A 24,783-nucleotide genomic window follows, 5' to 3' on the forward strand; every position below is an offset into this window, starting at 1 on the left:
GCCATCCCGCTGAGGAGCGGACGGGCGTGGCCAAACGCCAATCGGCGCGCACCCGCCCGAGAGGATGGCCAATGGGCGGGTTGGTCCCGCCCCTTCCGCGAGTGCTCCTGGGAGTCGTAGTTTTGCGCCGCGGCAAGTTCGACATGATGGCGGCGTGCGGGGGGGGGCGATGGTTCTCTCTCCCCTCTCCCCTCCTGAAAGCGCGTGTTTCTGATCGCGAGGGGACGTTTAGGAGCCGTGGCGGGCGGTGTCTGGTGCCCACCGCAGCAAGCAATAACGGGAGTGTCCCCTCACCCTGGCCTGGGCCGTGCCTGGAGCCCGCTGGGAGGCCGAGAGCGCCGGGCCTCAGGATGCTGCTCCCACATGACGGGGTGCTTGAGGGGAAAAAGGGGGTTCCCGTGGGGAGTGACCACCCCCGGGTCCAGTGGGGCCACAGGTTAGGCGGGAGGACGCCGGTCAGTCAGGACCAGGCCTAGGCAGGCACAGTGGTGAGCCCTGGGCTGTGCCAGTCCCGCGCCCAGCAGGGTTTAAATCCGCCTGGCTTTCAAAATGCCTGGTTTCACCAGGGAGCACAATGGAAAAGTTGTTCATCCCTTCTTTACATCCGTCTTGTCCTGAATTTGAAGATTTATCCCATCTCCTCATGGCATTAAACTGTCCCAAGATGCTTAATAATAGATGGGAGCCGCCACGGAAAGCCTGCTCTTGAAGCAGCAGAAGAAGCAGATGATTGTTCACACATTCTTTATTATCAAAAAAGAATGAAACCAATATTAAATTAAATAAATTACAAACATTTCTGAGCTGGTTATACATCATGCATTTATCAAGTAAGGCTTCAGAGCCATTACACATCAATATCACTGTTACTTTATGAGCAATAAAGGGACACTGGAGGTGATATTTTTATTACCCCAGCACGAATTTGACCTTCCCTAATTCTCTTGCCAGGGCACTTGGAAATTAAGACTTAGAACTGTCCATCAACGATACCTTTTGCCCACTGGTATCACAGTTACTGCCAGAATTGGCCCGTGGCTACAGAAATGAGGTATCCTTCTTCCTGGGCCATCAGAATCACAGAGCATGTAGTCACTGCTGCTACTTTCAAGCCATCTCTCGACATCCCATCCATTATGTCTGTAGTAACTTCAAGAAATAATCTCTTTTTTATATGTGGTCTGTTGCTCTGAGGCTCCTTGTGTTCGGCGTGTCAGGTCCCGAGACTGTGAAATCAGCCTCCTGTAATTAACCCTGAATGCAGAACTGGAAATTGGAATTTTCCTCATTTAACGTGATGCCACCTCAGAGATACAGAAATATTGATTAGCTACTGCAGGAGTTTCTTGTTCCATTGCACCATTTTCTTTGTTGCTTTTTCAAGCGAGCAGGTAAAAGGAGCACTCAGGCAGTAACAAAAGACCGTGAGTAATCACCCTCAAAGAAGATTTAAGAGAATTAATCTCTTGATTTTACCTTATAGAACAAGCTATACACCGTTTTGGAAAAAATCGCTGCTGTCTAAGATTAAAATAAGTAATATCCATTAGTTAGTGTGTTTCTCCTTTTGGAAACTAACCTCCTTTGGTTTTATTACTCTCTCCTGCACCACATAATCAGAAACTGAGGTAGAGAAATGGTGACTTCGTTAATGAGGTGTTATATAAAACCAAACTGGCGGGGTCCTGATGTAGTTTCCTTTAATGGCTGTCTGACGGTTCCTGAAGCTCTATTTTCCTTAAAAATGAGACATCTGGGAGCTGAAGGAAAGCCCCACTTTCTCTCCCCAGAAAGCCTCCTAGCAATCTGCTAGTGAATCGTCTCAAGAATGTATATATAGTTCAAAACTGTACATTAAAGCTTGCTAATATTTTTAATATCTTAGAGAAATAAAATAGAAATAACTTTTAAAAATATAATTTACTTTCATTATTAAGGCCACTCTTTATTTTTTTGCATCCATGGAAAGATAACAGACTGTCCAGTTTTGCTTTTGTTACTTTTCAGTTTTTCATGTTGACTCTTGCATTTTATCCCAGTGCTGGAAATACTTTGTAGGAAGATTTGAAATTCCAACAAAAGTAATTGTTTTCATTGCAGTCAAAGACATGCTAGTATGTGTCTTTATCTTAAATGTTTTGTAACCTTATTTTCATAAAAGTCATATTTGAGGTTGAAATGCACTGAAGAAATAAGGGTCCTTTTAACCCTTGGTTTACACTTAGATTTTTCAGGCTTTATATTGTCATCTTGTCATTACTGTCACCACATCAGCACTGGGTGAGAAGGGAAGGCATCAGAAAAGGAAACTAAAATAGCAGTTGTCATTAGCATCACTCAAATATGAAAGAATGTCAGATTTTTAGGAATTATTACAATCTCAGCTGTCTGTCTCTGGGTTAGTGAGGCAGGCTTTCTTGCCTGAGAGGTAGATGGCCCTGGTAGCATCAGTCTGTGGTGAATTTTAATGAAAATCATCAAACATGTAGTAGAGACTTGTTATGGATGTATCACATACTATGCAAGAGTTTTCTCTTGCTCCACAAGTGACCGTTGGAGAGCTTGTCACCAGAAGCCCTGCACAGCACAGTGTCACTTGGGCTGTTCCCTGGTTGCAGTCATAAAAACCACTCAAGTTTCAGTTTTACTGCTCTGGATCGATGGCATCATAAAAAGTGTGCATAAGGGGCTTCCTTCCCTGTCCCTGAATTTGCTACTTGTGATCAAAATGGTTTGGGAAGAACATCTTACCCCAAAGCACTCCTCCATGTTCTGGACTAAATCTTTCAGTTGTTCCAGTCAAGAAGAAGATGGGAAGAGTCAGAACACCCTTGGGATTAATGCTTTCATGCCATTCACAGTCTAAGAGCCTTATCTGAAGCACAGTTCAGTCAGTAGAAAGATTCCCTAAAAAACTTCAGCGTGCATTTGAACTGGACCCTGGATCTTTTCAACATGTACTCAGCCCACTGGGCAGGCAGGACGGTATGTGCGTGTAACACGCAGTAACAATTCCTATTTCTGATTACCGGCTAGTCCTATTAGTACAGAAAAAAAAAAAAAATCGTAATCCTGAAAGTAGCCCTACTGAGATAGAGTACCGAGGTCTTCAGGGTGTCAGAAATACAGGATGGTTTGAGGCAGTGGTTGCTGGGACACTGGGTCACAGAGAGAGCAGTGCAGGGGTCAGAGGAGAGGGGCCACAGGGGAAGCAGAGACGATGCTACACAGACACGCCGGGAAATTCAGGGGTTTGCACGTCACTGTGCAGACACCCCAAAGGTCAGTGCACGTTTTAGGGCAAGATGCTGCGTCGCTGCGCCTTGCAAGAGTTGCTTCTGCTCATAAATCGAAGCCGTGGAAGGCTCTGGATATTTGCTTGTATTACACTTCATCAGGAAAAGAGGGAGGAGGGAAAAGAAAGAAGGGGGATGCCCAAATTACGTAATGCCTATGTGGGCAGAAGGGAGCGATTGTGTGAGACAAAGGAGAGCACTTGGCAATAATGACTAATTGTCCCGTTTGGTAAGGCACCTGCCTTCAAATGAACTCACTTCTCTTCGTAATTAATGAGGTGACATTTCCTGAGTTCCTGCTTCCGCAGATTTCTGTAGCCTGCTCCAGAGCCCGATTGCTCTGAATACCAGAAGCAAAGCAGGAAGGAGGGAGGAATTTAACAGTTTGAGAGGTGTGACGGCCTCTTGCTTTGCAAACTTATTGTATCCCCAGGTAGAAGTGCAGCTCTTCACGAAGGGATGGGAGAGAGGAGTCTGCTCGGGAGGGTGTGCCCGCACGCTGAGGCTCCCCTTGCGCTCACAGAGCTGTCTGGGTCTCTGAGTGGAACATGCTTCCAAACATCTCCTAAAGGGCACACAAGGCACGCTGGGTTAGGGCTGATGCTTTGGCACAAACCCAGTCACGCAGAGAAACACCACCAGAAACTCCAACCCTTCCCAGCCCTCTTCTGCAAGGGAAAGCTGGCCCTGGGGCGGCTGCTCTGCTTCTAGCTCTAGCGTGGGGAAGGTCAGCGTTGGAACGTGTCTCCCCCCAGGACCCTGGGTTCAGCGGGTGCAAATCGCTTCAGCATTAACAAAGTCTGTGCTGAAGAACTTGACCAGTGACCCTTCTTTTGGGCTTGAGTCAAACCTGGTTCTCCACGTTCTCCCCAGTGCCTGGAGACCCCAGGTCTGGCTGTGAACCTGAGCTGTGTGGCCTGGAATGGATGACAGGATTCCCTTGTGGCTCCTTCACCCTGATACCTGCCAGAGATCCTCATGACGGGGATTTTAAATTATTTTTGCAGCTAACTCTTCAGAGCGTTACTGTTACTAGCCATTTGCCTTGCAGTGCCGCAGGGGACTTCCCATCTAATCAATCCCAGCCACGACTTCTGATTTCCACCGTATGTCCACAGCTGAAGAAGTGACCCCTGGCACTAGAACTAACCTCCTCCAAGTTCTTGAATTCTGCGCTGCTTTCATCCACAGACTCGTCATAGATGGAGAGCTCTGTCTGATTCGGCCTCTGTGAAGGAAAGAATCAAATCCATAAATTAGCAGAGTGCAAAGTTGAGAAGAATGAAACAAATTACTAACTCAGGCTTAAGATGTCACACATGCTCAAAGGGAAATGCCCGGGAAGAAGGGGCACAGAGGAATCCTGTTTCAATTGTTTATGTCCTCTGACTGAGCTGGCATTTACTGCTGAGATATGAGATAACTTACTCTCCTGAGATAACTTACTAGCACTGCCCTGGCTCCAGCTCCAGTTATCGTGCAATAAACCAACCCATACTTGGGGAAATAGCCCATCTGACCCTCTGTTGTCAGCATGTGCCACATTGCTGCCTCAGCCTTTTCTCCTCCCACCAAGGGAAGTGTTCATGGATGCTGGGGCTATTCGAGGACAGGGGCACGTGCTTTACTTTCAAAAAGGGCCAAATTCTGCCTTTGTGTGCAGCTGCATGTTCCAGCCAACACCAAACAGAGGGCACGGTGCTGGGAACAGCACTTTTGGCTTCTCCAGCCTGGGACAACATTAATCTCCCAGGTAGGGGTTTGCAGAAGACATTTGCCCTTCTGAATTCCCCTTGAAGTCAATTCAGTCAGTAGGCACTTGGCCCATACGTGACAATTAGGAGGAGAAATTATTTTGTTGGATTTAGACCTTTACCACTTGAGATAAGTGAGAAACTATTGGGTGCAGCATTGAGTTGTAATTCTTCCTTTGGGCTGATGCAGTGTGTAAACCCAATGGTGGAGTAGTGTGAGCTGGAGAAAGACTGGGAAGCAAATTCACCTCTTCTGAGATGGGTGGCGGGACAACTTCTTTGATATTTGCCAGTGCAAACAAAACAGCATCATGGATTGTCAAGAAGATGTGATTTCGGTCCAGGCCTCCTTCCTCAAAGACCCCGCCGGTGCTAATGTCATTGTACACCTGGGCTGAAGAAAGGAAAGGCACATGAACAAGAAGAAAACCAAAGAAGGAAGCGTTTAAAAGTGCAGATGGCTGACAGTGGTTCTCTGAGCTAAAGCAAAGCTGGGATGCATAGAGAAAAAGCAGGTTTGCTGCAGAAATGAGAGAGTCGGGATCTATTTTTCTACATGCTGAATGTGGAGATGTTACAGTCATCTCACTTCCCAAGTGAAAGGACCTATTTCACACACAGAGAACAGTGTTTCTCCTTCCTTTCTTCCGTTCTCTTCTTCCATCTGTTCTGGTTTGGTCCAACAAAAGGCTGTGAGCCACATAAAGAACACGAAAAAATCTCCTCTCCGCCAGGAGCACAAAAATGGGGGAAGATCACATGGAAATACGTTCTTCGTGGATTCTTACCATGCACGTTTGCCAGGAACACTTTAATCCCAATCTTCTGATAACTGGAACACAACTAGAAGGGATGAAAGGGGAGAGAGAGGATTAATAACCCTGCTGCTCCAGCTTTGTGTTTAGCCTTATAGTCTTTTATCCAGGGCTTTACACGTGTCCTGGGGATGCTGAAGGAGAAAGCCACACAAACCACCTATTGAGGAGGGTAAACACCTTTATCTGAGCTGCCCGAGGGAGCAGAAAGTGCTTGGCTATGTTTGTACTACAGAACTAACCTTGCCCAGTGCTTTTGTGCCCATGAGGTCAACAAAACACACTCCACTCATGTCCAGGATGATGGTGTGAAAGCTGATATAGGGCGGTGCTGCCATCATAGGGTCAGCATCTGCTGTGGGCATGACACTGAAAGTGCTTCCTTGCAGGGCGGTGGTGCTGCCCAGCTCTCTGGGGGTGTGTTCTGGCCCAGCACCGTTGGCAGGTGGACGGAACGTGACGTAGGAGATGCTGGCACCGTTAGCAGTCGTCTGGTTGTTATTGGTATCTGTTGGAGAGGTGCTTTCAAAGTCTTTCTGGAGCTCTTGCAAAGACAAGGTCTACAGCAAAGCAGAAATGCACAGTCAGGGCAGGGCGCAACTGTCAGCACAAGCTGAGATCCTGACGTGTGAATGCACCTGAAGTGTTCAGTGGCATGAAGTGTTTTAACCTGGACTAACTCCAGCCTGGTGCTAGACTGAATGTCCCTTGGGGTTGGAGTACGTTAGGTTAATTTTAAATGATTCCTGTTCGTGTGCTTCAGGACTGCTCAGCGATGGAAACCAAATGAAGCTGGGATGACTGGGAAATGTGCTTCAAAAGGGCCCTTTTGAGCTGAACAAGGGCAAGCCCAGTTTCTAGCAATTGTTCACCAGGTTCCCATTCTAGACTTCTCTATGGATTTCTTGCTCCCAGCCTTTTCCAGTTCTCCTGTATCTTAAGGTTTTGGCTGTTGGGAGGAATGGAGATGTGGGTGGGAAGGAAAGGAGCAAGATGTGGTAAATGTGGCTAGGAAGAGAGTGCAGAAATCCTATGTCAAGAGGAGCTGTTTGATGGGGACTTGGGCTCTTGCTCATCAGCACAGGAACCCAAACTGAGTTACCTTGTTCTGCCTCAATAAGAATTTTGGTAGCTTTGTTGGTGGTTGTGCTGTCCCCTTCTCCTGTCGTTTCACGTATTTCTTCCTGGCTAAGTACACTTTACCAGGATCCACGCCGGTCTGTGGAAAAGAGAGAGTTTTCTTTGAAAAAAATCTGTTCAGCCCCACAGTCAGAGGCTGCTATTTCTTTCCCAGCCTGTGGCACAGGACAACAGGAGGACGGCACCAGCTGTGGTCCTGATGGCAGCCAAACAACACCATCGTCAGTAACTCTGGGTTACATGCAGGGAGGAGAGGCTCGCAGCAGCAGGATGACTCTGCTTTGGCAGAGTTTGGAGGAGGATACCTGCCAGGGTTCAGGCATAACCTCTAAAATGAGGTCTACAAACGGCCCTGCAGATCAAGGAGAAAAGGATGGAAGAGTAGAGGATGGTTGTGACCATCTTTCGTGGTCATCCCAGGCTTAATTATCTCCATGCAGCAACACAGGAGAAAGCAAGGGCCATTCAGCACTGACTGCAGGCAGAAATTCGTTAGGGCACTGCTCACCTTGGCTATAATCTTCTCGCGGAATATCTCCGAGTTGGCAAAATACAGTGGCGAGCAGTAGGTCACAATTTTAATCCCATTAAGTTCATGTACCTGCAACAGAGACAAGGGTTCAAACCAGGCCTGACGGGGTGGGGTGGGGGCGCAGGGTGGCCGGGAGTTGGGGCAGCAGGTAACTGGGAAGATCAAACTGAGACAGCAGCTCCTGCTACCCCCGAAACGGGCAGCAAACAGCCTCGCTCAGACAGAAACGTGGACCTGAGTCTCCTGATGACGTTGGGTACCAGTGGCAAAGAACAGCATTTTCTCTGAGGATGCTTTAGCTTCTGCTTACCTTGTTGTAGGCTTTAGGGTTCTTGTAGATGTCAGTGGAAGTTACTTGGCCCAGGGCAGAACCGTTACGGCTGGGAGAAAAGAGGCGATTGGAATTAGAGCAAATGTTGCAGGGGAAGAAAACTGATTCGCTTCACATTCCATACCAGGATTTGAAAATTTGCTTTATGAAAATACTTAAAGATTTCATCCCTGCAGAGCCTACAGGGCAAAAAAAAAAAAAAAAAAAAAAAAAAAAAAAAAAAGAATCAGCAGTTTGAGATCCCAGACTGGGAAGCATTAATAAAGGGCTTTGACGGATTAAAAACGGTGCAAAAACGGCACGTCAGTCTCTGCACATATACGGGGCTCTTTCTTTTTCTGAGCAGGATTTTCTGCTGGGAGCTATGCAGGTAGCTTTTCGTGCTGAAGTAAATACCTTCAGACTTCCCCCTGCCTTGGGATGTGCACATCGCTAACTGTGTGCAGGAGTGGGAATGCAGGCAGTAAATTAACGCCTGCCATTCCTGTTTGCACATTCCAGGGGCCGGGGAGGACACCTGCACTCCCCCAGGCTCCTGCCACACGTTCCTTCGAAACACGGGCCAGAGGCCAGTTATAAAAATAATCTGTCGTTTCTTCTGCAACCGGGAGGTTTTCCTGCTCTTTTGGTTTCTGTGGCTATGCTGGTACTTACAACTGGGTATGGAAAACCACAACCAGCACGGAAAATCCCACGCCCACAGCAACTCCATAGGGAAGGCTCAGGAAAAACGCGGACAGGAAGCTCACCAGCCAGACCAGCTGCAGAAAGAGAAGAGCATGGCAGGTCATTTTACTGTGCCACGGGCTGGAGCATGGTGATGGATGGAAAATGGTTTGGCACTGATATTCTAGACCCGAAGAACTACATGGCTCAGGATCAAAAGACCAAGACCTGAATTCTGCAGCTATTCTAACGATACAGTTTACTGCATGCTTTCGGGTGAAACATCATTGCTGGGAAGCTTGCCAGGAGCCCCAGTTTTTCAGCTGTAAAAGCAGCCAGTGTGTTTCTTCACAGCTGCATGAACACCCGCGCCACTCCTTCAGCCCAAGCCGCATCAGCCTAACCAGTCAAGAAAAGGCTCCTGCGGATCATATCATCTGCTGCTCAGTAACTGCTCCCAGCCTGCTCCTGCTGTTGGTCAGAGCATCACAGAAGGAATGAGCATCTATCTGAAAACCATCTGAGCATCAACTATAAATGACCTGAACACAGAGAAGATTTGATGACAAAGTATGACAGAGCATACCAAAACCTGCTCCACCACTCAGCTCAGAGCTCTGTCATTTGTCATTTTTATATATTAGCACTGGGGCATCTCCCTCTGTACAAAACTAGTCCTGTCTAAGCATATAAACATACCCTCTGAGAATCATTATCAGGTTATTATAATCCCATCCTCAAGACTGATAAAACCTGACTTTGACCTTGGGCAAATCAGGGTAACTTTGATGACTTCAGCATCTTAATTTCTATGCGCTGTGCGTATAAATGGCGAGTGAGGGTGTACTGGCTTCCCTCCATCCAGACTTCACGCTGGGCTGTATCTGTGGCGTGATCCCTGCAGTCAGCACCGAGACACGGACAGACTTGAGGTAATGAACACCGACAGTCTGACATCACCCAGAAATGGTGTTCCCCGTTTTGGGACAGGACACTGAATCTAGTTCAAATTCCAGGGAGATTAAGGTCAGGGGAACGCAGTTCACTTCACTGGCATCTGCCTGGTCCCCACGCTCCCTGCAGCTGTGGGCTGCCCGTGCTTGCTGGCAGCAAGAGCTTTGTCCCAGCAGCTCCGTGGGAACAGAGCCCAGCCAGGGCAGTGGGTCTGGCTGTGCCACGCGGGACAGGTGATTCACACGGGACAAACCAGAGCGGCTTCTGACAGCCGCTCACCTCCGCTGTGGTGACCACAACTGGCAGAGACAGGCTGGCACCCCAGGCAGCACCGTGCCTCTCCGCTCAGTCCCTCGTCTGCTCAGCTGTCTGCCTGGATTTAGAGCTGGGGGCTGTGGAGCTCGTGGGGCTGGGCTGGGCTCCCCTCTGCGAGCTCTGAGAAAGGGCAATAACATCACCTGCCCTCACATGAACTGCCAGAGCCGGCCGAGACCTTCCCTCCTACCCATGAGGCATCAGCAGAACCCATTCAGACATGTGCTGAAATTGCCATAAATGATCCCCGACAGAGAATCGTCTCTTCCCATCAGTGACTTTCCCTCTCTGTCGATTCTTGCCTGCAGAACCGTGTCAGCTCAGACCTCGCACGTCCTAGCGCGGTCAGCCTGTGGGCTCCCTCCTAAGCATGGACCGTTTTTCTGTAGCTCATGCCCTGTGCTGGAGCGTGCCTTCACGTCATGATCACACCTCTGCCTGGACTGCTAACCCATCTCTTCTCCAGCACCTGTTTGAACAGTTTTTGGGAAAAGCTCTTGATGACTCAGGTCAGCCCCTTTGGACTCCTGATTTCTCCGATAAGACAGTTTGTCGGGACCTGACAGGATATTGGCTCAGTGTCCACACACACCACTCAGCCGTGGGAGTCCTGTTCAAACACTGTCTTTTTATGTCAGACATTTCCAAATTCCGTTCTCACTCCCCCGCACCCCCTGCCTGGGTTTATACATCAACCAGTGCCTGGAGTCCTTATCGCTGTGAAGGGCTCTCCTCACCCTGGAGGGCTATTGTGTGAGTTTTTAAGTCATGACTCCTAGATATTGAGCAGGGCCGGTTTGGCTAGTTCTGGGCAAACAGGCTCCCGCAGTTGATTGGCATTTAAACAGAGCAGGTAATAGTTCAGGCCTCTCTGATATGTGTGCTAAGCATGAGGGTGCTCAGCTGGGCAGGACAGGCTCCGCCGCTGCTCGGGACCTCGCTGGCCAGGGGTTGGAAGAAGGATCACGCTGAGAGAGCGAAACCCACCTTCTGCAGGGGACTCACAGGGCCCTTCTGTCCCCAAAAGCCTGCCGGGGGGCTGGCTGCTCGCCCTGCCTCTGCCTCACCCAGCCCTGGGCTGAGCTGCGGGTGTAAGGCAGGCGATGCCTCCCACCCATCCCCAGGCACTCACGCAGTCCAGCTTGCTCTTCTTCCACAGGTAGAAGGGATCCGCCAGCTGCTTGAGGGAGTTTTTCAGGTTCACCGCGATGAGGGCTCCCAGGACAGACTGCGGAGGAGAGGGGATCCTATCAGATGGGATGTGGGTGTGCAATGTGGGTGTGCCACGTTTGGCAGATGTTTTCTGCAGTATCTGCTTTCCGTGGTCCAGGTGCCATGAGGGAATGGGAAAGGGTGATGCTCACAAAGATCTCACTTGGATCTGAGCATGAAAATTTAGACTATTCTTGCTTCCAAAGGCTCAGTGCAGACAGGACCCCAGGCCAGGAACAAACCGTGCTGTGCAGCAGTTTGCATCAGGGATTTTTGGAGCAAGACTGAGCCTTCGCTTGGGTGTGTAGAGTATGTGACGCAACGGCCACGCTGTTTGCACAGGTATTTGTGTTACCTTTGGAAGAGGTTCGAGGTAGATCCCCAGAGCCAGCATGGTCACCATAACCACCAAGGCCACACAGAAGCTTGCCACCTGCAAAAAAGAAAGAAACCACTTCAGCAAACATCAGGGTCTTCCTAAAGGCCCTCTGGGTCTTTTCTGCTGCTTCAGCCAATGGCACAACTGGTCACTGCAGCATTTTATGGGAGCAGATGATTCCCTCTGAGAATCAGGCTAGGATTTTGCAGATCTCACAGATAACCCCACACTTCCCTCACGTGGTGGCCCTGCTCAATCGGGGGAGCCAGATAGGGAATGTAGATTTACAGCCCTACGTCTGCGACCAACTCAAAGAACCGTCCAGGGAACAAAGTGGGGTTGGGAAGGGAAGAAATTCTGCTTTAACAGCACTAATGTGAAGCACTCATACATGGAGCTTCTCCAGACCTGCAGCAGCGATGCCAGGCTGGCAGCACGCAGAGCTACAGGGGTTTGTGGCCAAGGAGGGTCACGCAGGGGAGAGAGCAAGAGGAGGTACTAACTTGTGATTTCCCTCCTGCTCCATCCACAGCGAGGGTGACAGAGAGAGCACAGCAGATCACGTGGATTTTGAAGAAAGAACCAAAGAAGTTGCTGCAGCCCAGGGCCAGAATTTCCTGTGGAGATGGAGGAGTGTGGTCATCAGAAAGGACATCTGCCCGCCCTGCCCTGCCAGCGCGTGTGAGCTGCCAGGGAGGAGAGCAGGTGCCCGAGTCTGGGGTTTGTGTGGCCAGGGAAGGGACGCGGATTCTCTGCAGTGTGTCCCAGACCCTTTTCCTTCAAGTAGGAGCTGGGATGGGCACTGGAGTAGCAGGGTAAAACCTGGAAGCACAATTCCACATAAACACGTTGTCATCTGTTGACACACTAAGGGCAGGGCATCGTGTGGTATGTGTGGCTGTTATTGAAAGCTGCCACTGTGCCAGTGATGACAAAAGAGGATTATTTAATGTCCTGCCTCTCACAGTATCTAGGTGACACACCAGGAATCCAGGTCTTTCTCTGCTCAGTGAGAAACACATGAGCCTCGTTGTGCTCCAACAACCTGCAAAAATGCCATCTGTGCCAGCACTCAGGGCTGAAGCCTCAGGTCTGGAGGGAGAGCAAAGCAGAGATCTCAAGCTGAGGCTTTTTTCCCTTTTGCAGGCTCCCTCTGGTCCACAGGAGATGGATCTGCCATGTCCTTTCGACCTGCACATGGCAAGCTGCCACGTGAGCCTGCATGCATGCGAGCAGCACGTCTGCTTTAGGCAGAGCACTGTTTGAAAGCTTCCCATTCATGCAGCAAGGTTTTCTTTTCACACCTGAGAGCAAGGGGAGCGGTCCTTGACTGCGTCCTTCCAGACGAAGCGTTACCTGGTTGGGGTCCACGTCGTAGCCGTGCTTGGCTGCCAGCGTTCTCCCCATGGCTAAGTTGATCACGTAGCTCACGATGGCAAGCGAAAAAGCTGTGCCGATCATGTCTTTCCACTTGTTCACCAGGGGCAGGGTTGGCGCTGGGAACCTGCAGTCAGAGCGGAGGTGAGAAGCAGTTGTGACACGAGTGTCCGGAGGCTGGTGAAGTGGGTGAGGAGCTGGTGTGTTCAGGAATGACATAATCCGTGTCTGCACTGTGGACAGCTTGAGTGGATGGTGGTAGTTGTGTAACAGGGCACAGCAGTGCTGCCTGACAGTCCTGGAAGGGGACTGTCATACAGCAGGAAAGAGTGAGGTGTTTTCCAGGTTGCAGGAGGAGGAGGAGGAGGAAGGAAAATTATCTGGAAGCTGAGTCAGACCTGCACATGCACTTACCCCATGCTGATCTTCCCAACTACTGGCATGCCGTACTTCTCAGGCATGTTAAAGCTGCCAGAGATTGCAGTTGCAACTATTACCTGAAAGTCCAGAGAATAAAAGAGCAGTAAGCAGAAAGAACATGACGTCTCTCAGAAGCTGTGCTCCTGCAGCTGACGGGAGAACATCAGCACTAAATTCAGGCTAGGAAAGGAGAGAACCTCCCCAGCAGGAGTTATGCTCCTCATCCTCAGCATCTCCAGGATGCAGTTACAGTCTAACGGGGACGAGCTGGGCATCAGAGGTGTCCTGCGTGGGGGTGGCCCAATTTCTGACCCCGAGCCATGTGGGGCTCACGTCATATTCACTGGGTAGATGCTCAACATGAGGGGCCCTCTGTGAGCAGAAGTGGGTGTCCCAGGACTGTAAGGAGAGGGGAGGGACAGCCTCCTGGGCCCAAGGGACAGTTCGTGTGTCACTTACGATGATGATCTCCATGGGGATGGGCATCCGGATCTTTTTCATGTACTTTAAGTTGAGCTCCTTGACAATGATCAGGAGCACAGCACTGACCAAGGCATAGACCAGGGAGGCCACGTTGGTTTTGGGCAGACCTTTACAAATATCAATGAATGTCTGAAGGGGAGAGAAGAGGAGAAATTGTCATGGGGAACCAGAGACTCTGGACAACATGGACAGCACAATGGAGAACACTTGTTACTGTAATCAGCTGCAAACACCCTGAGATGTGAGGAGGGTGAGAGAAATGCTAGAAACTCTGCTGCTGAGATCAGCTACCAGCCCTGGGTCTGTGCTGTCTGGTTAATGCAGTTCGAGCTGCATCAGTGGAGGATGCAGCCACGGAAGATGCAGGAAAGCTCAGGAATGAGTTAAACCTGCTCATAGGAAAAGTTTCTATTGCTAATAGCAGTGCAGGACTCCTGCTGTAAAGCAACACAGTTCAAAATCTCCCCAAGTCCCAGACCCATTTCATTATTTCTAACTCAAAACTAGCAGCCAAGGGCTCAGATAATACTGTATGGGAGATGCAGTGGCAGCAGTGGAGGTGGGCTGGGCTGGGAGTGGCGTCAGCCGTATTCCCCCTCCCTCCACCCTTTCCTTCCCTCCGAGCCCCCCTTTCCCCTGCGCGGGTGGCAGTGGTGGCTGTGGCGGCACTGGGGGAGGAGGTGCAGGGAAGGTCCCTGCCCAGAGCACCCACTTACATAGACGATAGCTAAGGGCCCGGTGTAAGACGGGACTGTCAAGCCGAAGACGTACTTGAGCACGGAGATGAGGATCTGCAGCCCTGCTGCTGTCATGAAGCCCCTGATGAAAGACTCTGAGAGGTAGATAGCAACAAAGCCAAACTGCAGGAATCCCAGGCACAGCTAGGGTAGGACAGACAGGGCGTTAGGAGAAGCGTGCCAGCCTGAGAGGGTGAGGTGCAGGGCTGGGAGATGGGGATCATCCCTCCCATGCTGCCACGGCACGGGCTGGGCTGGGCTGGGCTGAGCAGGCTGTCCCGGAGCAGGGATGGGGACCTGCAGGGTTCTGGGGTGTCATCACTGGCTGCGACCCTGCCCCAGGGCCTGGCCTCACCCTTGCTTTGGAAAATTTCACACCGAGACTGCAGCTGGGGCAGGATCCCCCCAAAACCTCTATGCTGAGGCGTCGCCCACTTGAAGTGGGGCCTCTTCTAGCATCTGCTGCCTCCACCTCCGCTCCAGGGAGAGCTCGGCTGACGCTGTGCGGGCCAGCGCTGGCCAGGGGACACAGCACAGGTGGTTCAGCGGGTCCTTACTTGTATGATGGCTGTCAGGCAGGCTAAGGTGGCAGAGATCTCCAGCCTGGCCGCTTCCAGGGCCGTGGTGTTCACGCTGGTCTCATTGGTGGCATGGTTGAAGTAATGGAAGTCTGACTCTGGAGCCAGCTCATTGCAGACGTTGCCAACAATAATGCTGATGACTGCAAAAGTACCTACAACACAACACAGTGATGTCAGTAGTTTTCTCTAGAGAGCGTCCTGTCCTGGAAGGCACTTGGACAGGTTAGGCTGTCCAGAGAGAGTCACCCAGCCCATCCCTGCAGCCAGCCCTGCGGCAAGATGCGGCAGAGGTTCACTGGGGTGAGACCCTGCTGTGCAGCCAGAATCAGGGATCCCGTAACCCCCCAACAGACCCAATATGCCCAAACATCTCTATTCTGGGACACGCCAAGCATTCCCAGCCAGTATTTAACTACCTTGTGCAGACAGTTGCTCTGCAGACTCCTACCTGGGACCATCTGATGGATGCCGCCGAGGAAGAGGTATGTTATCAAGGGGAAGAAGGAGGAGTAGAGCCCGTTGACGGGAGGCAGGTTGGCCAGCAGTGCAAAGGCCATCCCTGGAAAACACGAGGGAGATGGGCAGGTACCCCAGGTCTGTGCGGCTGGTGGCAGCCCCCTGCCCTGCTCACGCTCACATCAGCTCCGAGAAGGTGCCGTGGCCAGGACTGCTGCTTTCTGGGCAGGAGAGGCCAAAGAGGGCAGGGAAGGGCACCGCGGGGAGATAAAGGGACAACCAGGTTGGAGCTTCGGTTTATATGTGTCAGCCGTAAGGGTAGTAACCCCCCAGAGCAGACATCTGCTGTCATCTACAGACCTTTACTTGAACTGGCAAAGTGCTATCCCCTCTCCGTGGCCCAGAAAGTCATCGCGTCTCACCTTGTGGCACTTGAATCGTCCCCGCACTGAGCCCACCGAGAACATCAGGCAAAATGTAGTCCTTAATTTTATACTTGGGAAACCACACAAGTATTGGGAACAGGCTGAAGAGAATGAGTTTGAATCTGGAAGCTGAACATCTAGACAAGATTTAAAAAAAAAAAAAAAAAAAGGCGAATAAGTAAAGAAAGGAAGCGAGTGACCAAGCAAGGGAGCAAGAAAGGATCTTCCTAGGAATGTCTTAACCTTTCTCCCACACCAAATCCCAAGCCCAGTATTTGGCACAGCCCTTCCCGGCGAGTGCAAGGCTCCTGAAGTTAGCTAGCTGTTCCCGTGGGGGATTACGGTGGGGATCTTTCTGGCTCCCCACTCCTGCCACAGCTGGAAGAGGAACCTGCACGGAGTGAAGGATTGAGCCTTTCGCCCCCCAGTCTCTTGATACCCTTCGGATAAGGGATAGGTGAGCTGTAGGGAGGAAATGCAGCTCAGAGGTTCATGGGGCAGTTGCAAAGAGCCAAAGATGAACATTTTAGGTTCTCGGTCAAAAAAAACCCCTGAAGTGTGTCTGAAAGAAGATTGCTTCTGGGTTGGCACATGCAATATCTCACGTGTCTGCCCGTTAACATGTATGTTCTCTCCTTCCTGTATTACTGCCTTCCTTTTTCCAAGGAATGGATCTAGATTTTCAAGACAGTGATCAGCAGGATTATTAATATTGATTTGCTCAATTATTAATCTTTCTTTAGGGAGAGTCAGTACTGGTTTTAATCAGAAAGCTGCTAAAAGGAAATCCTGGCTGGAAAGCTTAAAGAAATAATCCACACACACATACCTACATCACCAGTTGGACTTTTTTCACTATTAAAAACCCCTTGGAAAACACGACCCCAAACCCCAGATGCACTTAGTGCAAACTGTTCCACTTATTTGCCTTACAGCTTAAGAGCTGAGGCAGTGAAACCAGCGACCAGTTCCCCTTATTTCGGTACAATTTGCATTTCTCCTGTGCCTTTCATCCATCAAAGCCCTGAAGGTCATGGAGAAGGTTTCCCAGCATAAAAACGGGAACTTTATCCCCAGATCCAAATTATATCCCAATTCCAGACTGAATCTGGTTTACATTTGCCCCAGCTATAGCATTCTATGTTACCTGAAAAGGTTTTTCAGCTTTTCCCCAATGGGGTAACTTCTACTTTTCTTCTCAAACTCCTCATCGAAGAGGCTGACCGAATATGCAGGACGTTCGATGACATAGCGAGGCCTGGCGTGGTTCATCTCTGGATCATTTAAATTTTTCCCAGAAAAAAGACAAAACAAAGCCAAGAATGTGACTGGAGCTGGCCCCACCTGCAGTATAACAGACCGGACACCTCCAGCGTCTGGGAGCCCTCCCCGAATATCTCCACCCTAAATAGTTTCCCCGTGGCGCAGAGGCAGGTCCTGGGAGTGGCTTCTCCCAGCACCGGGGGCTGCTGCTCCCCAGCACCAGGAGTTTTACCACCTCTCTTGAGGTGATGCTAATGAGCGATGCCGCGTGAAGGGGACCGGAGCGCGTCCTGGATTGTCTGGCAGACGAGCATGGGTGTTAATCTTAGCTCTGGCAGTGACTGCCTTTTTGCCTCGGGCAAGTCACTTGACCTTTCTCATATGCCTCAGTTTCACCATCTGCTCGTGGGGTTGGCGAGACGTTGCAACGCTGGGCAGCCCTGACACAGTTTGCAGTGGTAGATACTGGCACTGCGATTAAAGGCAGTTTCCACCCGAGATGTTCCTGCTTTCGGCAGCCTTCTTATTTCTCCCTTGCCGTGAGAGGCTGTGGACGAGTCCTTGGTTTATTCTAGGAAGTGATGGGCAGAAAGATAACTGTTGCTAAGTCATTTCGGTGATGAAGATGCCAAAACATCTGGATGGACTAGTCCTGCCCGGTATGTGGGTCTCGCCAAAGAAAGGTGATGAACTTCAGAGAACCCTTATTTTACTATGACCAGTGATGCTAGGGAAGAGGGGAGAATCATTATGAACTGGAGAGGCTGGGAGTGGAGGGAGGAAGTGGTCAGATATAAACCAAGGATATTGGTAATTATTTGCGGTATGGCGTGTATCTAAGTGGGTCATTGCCCAACACAGGAGTAGAAGAGGGGGTGGAAAAAGCTGGTGATTCAGGCAGAAGAATGTGTCGAGAAAAAACATCCAGGTGCTGAGAGCTTACGGAGCGATTTGAAGGTACCAGATCCTCCTCTCCCCTCTTTTGTCACTGTGGGGGCTGATGAAGCTGCTGCACCAGCTTCGGTGACACCAGCTTCGGTGGAACTGGGATGAGCGGAACGTCCGTCCGTAGGACTGATGTCAGCCCTCGCTGATAAGCAGTTGCCTTGGAGTGAGGGCTGGATGAGGTGGTTAATAGGCAGCAGAGTGGCCCAGCAGTCCAGCGCGGGAAGGAAAGTATGATGCAGACAGCAGAAACTTTTGGGAGAATTTAGGTCAACAGAATCATTATGCAAATAGGAGTTAATGGGTTTAGAAAGGGAGGTCATCAACCCCGCTCCTGCAGTGGATGCTTTAGCGCTCACAGGGGCGACCGAGTGCAGTTTGCTGTAGAGCAGCTCCAGCAATGGGGTGGTTCTGATTCCAGGCTCTGATCTGCACCCACGCTGTCTCAGAGGGACCCCAGCCCATCTGTGGGGGGCAGCTGGGTGCCAGTGAGAGACACCCCCCTCTTCCTGCCTTACCAGGCGCTTATCCTGTGCCCTCGGCAGGCATGCACACGCTGGCACCCCTGCTGCTCCTTTTCAGCCAGAGATACCCTTCCACGAGCAATCACAAGCTTTACCTTCTGGAGGATCAGTGCAGGCTGAGACTAAGCAGTGTCCTAGGCTCTTTCCCAGTCCCTACTCTCATACCAGAAGCCCAACTGGTCATTCCCTGGTTTTCCCATCTCAGTCTGCAGAAGTCTTGCCTTACAGCCTTGCTCTGGATCCTGCTGCTGAGCAGGTTCCCAGCCTGCCCAGCCTTTCTCCAGGGCCCAGCCCCACAGCTCTGCTCTAGAGTTCCACATTCACTCCCTCGTGAATATTTTGTGGCCCAGGTCTAGGCTTAGCAGCAAGCTTCTAAGGGGTGATGAACCCCGCCAGGTTTCTGGTGCAAGAAGTTTCTCTCAGCTTTATTTCTCAGCTCCATCACTTGCCAAGCACCAAGCCTGCCATTAAACAGACTGAATCAGCCAATTATATCACAGCTCTTTAATGAATTTCCCCTGCTGAGCGAAAGTGCTGGCAAAATAATAAACAAGGCAAGTATAGAGGGAAAAATAACCCCATGATTAAATTCCATCTTAAACAAACAGGCTAATGATGTCAGCGTCTCGGACAGAGTCAAGTTCTTGACTTGGCTTATCAATGGCCTTGCCCTAGATCAAACAGCAGGTTAAACCTTTGAGATTTTGGAATTAAAGAGAACGAGCTGTGTGACTGCTCCTTGAACGAAAGGCAAAACCAGCTGTCCTGGTGTTGATGGGATAAGACCACAGCAAGCTGCAGAGCTGGTTTAAATCCTGCAGCTGGGGCAGGACACTGAAGCAATGGAGTGTGTGTGGAGAGAAAAACAGAGTGCCAGTAAATTGCGGCATTGCAGGGACCAGGTTTTTCAAGAGCTCCGTTCCAGTATGGGCATGGAAATAAAGGGCATCGGGGAAGAGCCACATGACAAGCTTTTCAGAAAGCCCCTTCCTCCAAGGTGTTGGCTACCGTGGATGGTGCTGAGAAATGTGAAGTCTGGCCTCACTGGTGATTCTACTTGGCCCAAGGTCTTGGAGAAATTGTGACGCACTGAGTACATAACTGTGCCGTGATACTTGCAGCCAGCAATAAATCAAGGCAGAACTGCTTCAATCCAAGATTATGATGTGGGTGAAAGATATTGTCCAACAGGTCATCAGCTAAGAGTCCTGACAGTTCATACCTGGCTGCTCCCTGCCCTACCGGTCTCAAACCAGCCTCTGCACGCCGAGCACAGACCTTTTTTTTCCCAGTGTTCGTCTTGCAACTGCATTTACTAAGCTCTTATCTTCTGCCCCTGTGCTGGTGATAGCTGTGTTTGGGGAGAGGAAAGTCACATTGAGGTTTCTGACTCGTGTTGATAGGAGCCGTTGGCATAAAGCCACTTACCTGTGCTGGCGTAGGCATAGAAAAGGAACTACAGTCCAATGAGTGTGAGTCAAAATTTAGTGGGAAAACAATCTGATCACTACGCTATGCGTGATATAAGGGCCCAAACTGATCCCGGTGCAAGAGCTGGACATTCAGGGAATGCCTCTGCTACACTTTAGGGAGAAAAAATATCAGTGCTCTGGAATTATTGTTCCCTCCTTCATCTTCCCCCTCTCCATCCTCCTTCTCCTTGCACAAGGCGATGCACGTGCACATCTCCTGGCTGACTGCTTCTCAGCTGATGGAGTTCAGAGGTCTGGTCTCTTCCAAATCCCGCGGGAATCTTCATTAAAAACATCTCCCTTCCAGGTCCATTGCCCAAGAAAGGGTTATCAGGAGGAACTCCCCCCTACCCCAGGAGGCAAGGTCTGCCCGGGGAAGGCAGGCACAGGTGCAAGGGTTTGGTTGCGACACCAGGACAAGGTCTTGACTCCTGTTGCCCCGAGTTAGTGCCTCCAGCGCCGTGTCGGCCGCGAGTCCCAGCCTCCCGCTCGCGGCTCCGGCTGCAGGTGCTGTGGGAGCCTCGGGGCAACACGGTGGAAGGGCCCAAGTCTCACAAGATCAGGCGAGGAAGCCGTCCCCTCCTCCCCTGAGACCTGTGCTGCGCGAGGAATGGCGTGGGGAGGGACAGGGTGGCCGCTCTGCGGTGCCGGGTGCTCCCCCAGCCTAGACTCTGCCTCACCCTCCCGCCTGCTTCCCTCTCCCTTACACGCCTCTGGTGTCGAGCTGGGCTCACAAAACACCCAGGCAGGAGGAAAAGGAGGTTTCTGCTTTCAGTCAGTTCAGGTATTTCAAAAGGATGTTGTATAATTCACCTGCCCTACCGGGCACTGCTGGGCCCAGCGGATCCGCCCGCCCGCTCCAGGGTTGTTCACTCTCTCCCTTCTCCTGGCATCAGGGACAGGCCAGGACCGAGTCCAGCTGATGGGCCACACCAGGAGCTCGTCACCGGGGGACCCTGGCACGTTTGTTCAGGTTAGTGTCTTCAGCTGGGCCGTCTGGCTGGCCACACCTCTGTGCTCACACTTAAAATCGCTTGGATCCAATTGAGTTCCGTTTTACCTTTGGCTCTGAATTGTCGTGGGGTTCATCTACAAATGAACTGATACGGGAGGAAAAAAGCACCGTGTGGTGGTAAGGCTAGATTTGTAGTCTCACGTGTCTGCACAAGTATATTGGTGAAAAGCACCTTTCCTAGCAATACGGATAGCCTGGGGAAGGGGGAGAGGCTGGAGCGAGGATGCTGCGGTTGTGTCCAGGGGCTGAGCGCTCGGCCGCACACACGCAGCCCCGCGCTGGATACACACAACATTGGCCATGGGCTTTAACTTTTCCTTAACCTCTGCCCTTTGGAAATAGAAGAGGCTGATGCCAGGAGAGCATATAGACCAGTTATGAAAAACATCCTCTCCCAGAAGCAGCTTTTAGCCTCAGAAAAGGCAAAACGCCCGAGTGCATAAAGCTCAGGCAAGGCTGAGCTGTTTCAATCCACTTTCCACAAGCCGCACGCAGGAACCGTCGTGATAGCTGGTGGAATAAAAGCCGGAGAGAGAGGGAGAGGGTGTGGGAGGTGCTACCTGGCCCTGCCTGGCCGTGGTGAGGCACAGATGGAGCCGGTGCCAAGGGGGGCAGGGGCAGGGAGGAGACATGTCTGCTCCCCCCCAGCTCCCACCTTCCCATCCGCTCGCACCGTGCCGCAGCCTCGGCTCTAACGTCCCTCTCGGGAGCAGCCGTCCCGTTCCTCCACTCCTGCACTTTTGCCATGGAGCAGCTGGGCATTAAATCAATGTTTTCTTTTTGTTTAGATTAAATATTTGGAGTGTTAAATAGGTGATTTCCATAAGGCAGATGGCCCTTTTCTTGTTTTAAGTGACCCAGCCCAGCGCAGGCACCGGGCAGGAGCGCTGCACTGTGCTCGCTCTGCCGTCGCTGGGCCAGTGCCAATGTTTGATGTACCACTTCACACAATTTTCTAACCAAACTAGCTCTGCACTTGGTAACCAGAATAATAAGATCTGCAGACATCTGCCAGCTCCCGAAGGTGAAGCCAAAGTGTTTGGCTCAAAGGGTGTTTATTAAGTGAAATGTTTATATTCAGCAGCTCAGCTTCTGCTCTTTTTAAAGCTACTGTAAATGCAGCAAGTGCCCCCGGGCATGGGGGATCTGCCCTGCACTGACACCGGGGTAAATGAGCCCAGATTTGGCCCCCTCTTTCTGCGATTTGTTTGAGTAACCCACTTGTTCTCAACCCCACCCTAACTCTCCATTAGTTCTGTAGCTGCATCCAGGGCCGTACCTCGCCGAGGGAGGGCTGGGCTGAGGCAGCACCTGCGTGGCCTGGGGTGCTGTAATCCGGGGTGTAGATGTGGCCCCCTCATAGTCCTCCGAAAGCCACCGGCTTCCCTGCCCTGCCGTCCCCCAGAGGTGTCACCTTGCTGAGTGTAACAGCAGTGCTGGCATCAGGCTGCTCCTTGGCAGGGAGAGCAGTGCCTGTCCCCAACGGCATGGGAGCCTGGCCGCTGGGAAGCGGTGTGTCCATCCTCCCCGTCCCCTTGCTGCTCCCTCGTCACACAGAGCCGTTGGGATGGGGAGGAGGGAAGGCTGCAAAATGCATTTATAAAAGGAGAAGTGAAACTTTGGAGTCCCTCGCTGCCATGAGTCTCTGCTCTCCACATGCCTCTGACACAGACCTTGCCCTCTGCCTTTGAAGAGCGGGTGGGCAATGCAAATCCCAAGGAATTAAAAAGTTTGCAGACTGCAGCATTCTTGCCCTGCCTGCGAACACTTATCCGGGATGCCTGCTGAGAGCTCGCTCCTGCACATGCTCCCCGCCCCTGCGGATTCGCTTTTGGAGAAGGAAAAACACCTCTGGGGTCACCCAGTCCATCTTCCCCCACAGGCAGAGGATGGGATGGCATTTCTCTACTGGAAATCTCGGACCCGGGGCAGAAATACTGTGTGGCTAGCAGCAAATGTCACTCCAAGGACTTATCTTCGAAGCAGAGAAGGACAGGTCCCCAGCTTGAGTTTTCAGCTTGCTTACAAATAAGGTGTGGACAGATTTTACCAGGGCAGAGCAGAAAGCATCCTCGCTGCATGAACAGCAGTTTATTGCATTGGAACAGGCTTATGGGGATATTTTCTCTTGCCTATATATGAAGGAACTTGCCCAAACTGATCCTAAACATCCCACGAAATGGCACTGGGAGGAGCTGGAGACCCTGTACCCAGTCTGACAGGTGTCAGTCTGGGAGCACACCTCACTCCCAGCTTTAAAATTCCCTCCTGATCTGATTGCATGCCCACAGCCACGCATCCATGCACCAGGATCTCCTGTGCAGCAAAAACCTCTTGCCCAGGTTAGATTCCTGTGCAAGACCAGTGCTCCTCAAGCATCACCTGCCCGTGCCAGGCTCCACATCCTTTCTTGATCTGCCTGTGATGTGCAAAGTCAAATTTGGGCTGCAACATCCTCAGGGCAGGGACCCCTTTACATAGTCCCGTGCAGAGAAAGTTCTGATCATAACAAGGATCCAAAACCAGCAGGTCTCTCGTCAGTATTACCTCTCCTATACCAGGCAAATCCCCCCACAGATCTCAGCAGGAGCCAGCCAGGATAAGATGGCAGGATTTATTCTAGTAATAATTAATTCACATATTTGGCTCTTCCAGCCTCTCTTCATAAATCAAGCTCTTGAATCGTTGGTGTTGCTAATTCCTGAGTAAATCTGCTGCTGTAAATCCCCTTTGCAAAAGGAGGGAGAAGAAGAGAAGGGGGGAAAAAAAAAAAAAAAAAAAAAAAAGTGCCAGTTCTCCAAATACTGAAACTCACACCCAGTGGCTGTCCAACCGGAGTGCAAATCCCCCACGCCCACCCAGACAAAGAGCACGATTGTTGGAGCTGGGTTACCTGCGCCTCGCCGGGCGGAGAAAGGGCCGATTCTGCGAGGGGAGCTGCAGATGTGGCAAGAAAGCCCAGGCAGAGAGGTGCTCCCAAGGAGGTGTGCAGAGGTCTGTGCTCAAATAAGCCAGTGAGTCATTTATAAATCACCTCAGTCAAGGGGACCGAGGGCTGTGCTCGGCGCCTGATTGGCTTGGAGGAGGTAATTGCAAGCAAGTACACCCAGGCTAAGCCCAGGAGATAGCCAGGGGAGATAAGGAGAGATCTGAAGAGGGACAAGGGCTTTTTTGGATGTCCCCCCTCACCCCACCCCTTCCCGCTCTGGCCTGGGTTGTTTGATCACCTTTGCAGGTCCCTCCGTGCTCTGGGCTCTCGGTGACAATAGCTCATATTCACCGTCACCCCGGGCCCCCTCCCTCAGCTGCTTCGGACTCGGGGTGGGAGAAGATGCTTTTGTTGGCCCGGGCGAGCTTCCCGGCGCGGTGGGTAGCGTCTCCCCGGCCTTTGTGCTCTGGCCGACTCTCCGCCTCCGGGCTGGACAATGGTGCGCTTTGTGCCAGCGCCGGACCCCGCCGCTCGGGCTTTGGAGGTGGGATTGGCAGGGGAAAGCAATTTCTTTCTTATTTCCAGGTTCAAAGGGATGAGAGGAGCGGGAAAGAGAGGTGAACCCCCCTGCTACCTGCCCAGGAGAGAGGGTGCGGGCTCCCTTCCCCTGTGCGGGGAGGAGGTGGGAGCCCTCGGCAGTGCGGGGATGTGCCAGTTGGGATCAGGCTGGCCTATCTGTCGTCAGCCCTGTAGGCACGGTCC

The 24,783-nt window shown here is 51.3% G+C and overlaps 1 protein-coding gene across 1 annotated transcript; it reads right to left on the bottom strand.

Annotated features, from left to right (window-relative positions):
- Positions 1-772: 772 nt before the first annotated feature.
- Positions 773-24,070, bottom strand: SLC26A9 (solute carrier family 26 member 9). The gene is made up of 21 exons (XM_026864235.1): positions 23,986-24,070; positions 17,021-17,147; positions 15,871-16,010; positions 15,441-15,551; positions 14,969-15,144; positions 14,391-14,555; positions 13,651-13,803; positions 13,186-13,268; positions 12,751-12,898; positions 11,898-12,011; positions 11,371-11,448; positions 10,936-11,031; positions 8,523-8,629; positions 7,848-7,917; positions 7,514-7,606; positions 6,968-7,084; positions 6,108-6,425; positions 5,839-5,893; positions 5,299-5,444; positions 4,447-4,524; positions 773-3,861 (listed from the first exon to the last, which is right to left on the bottom strand). The coding sequence occupies exons 2-21, from the start codon at positions 17,143-17,145 to the stop codon at positions 3,814-3,816; spliced, it is 2,421 nt and encodes an 806-aa protein (XP_026720036.1). The 5' UTR covers positions 17,146-17,147; positions 23,986-24,070; the 3' UTR covers positions 773-3,813.
- Between the last annotated feature and the right edge of the window lie 713 nt (positions 24,071-24,783).

This window comes from Athene cunicularia, assembly GCF_003259725.1.
Source record: "Athene cunicularia isolate RWA chromosome 26 unlocalized genomic scaffold, athCun1 chr26_part1, whole genome shotgun sequence".
Lineage (NCBI taxonomy): Eukaryota > Metazoa > Chordata > Aves > Strigiformes > Strigidae > Athene > Athene cunicularia.

Coding starts and splice junctions, on each gene's coding strand:
- SLC26A9 (XM_026864235.1), bottom strand. CDS start 17,145: ATGAACCACGCCAGGCCTCGCTATGTCATCGAACGTCCTGCATATTCG. Junction 12,899..13,185: donor GTTGGGAAGATCAGCATGGG/GTAAGTGCATGT, acceptor CTCTGACTGCAG/GTTCCCAGCGCCAACCCTGC. Junction 7,607..7,847: donor ACCCTAAAGCCTACAACAAG/GTAAGCAGAAGC, acceptor TCTCTGTTGCAG/GTACATGAACTTAATGGGAT.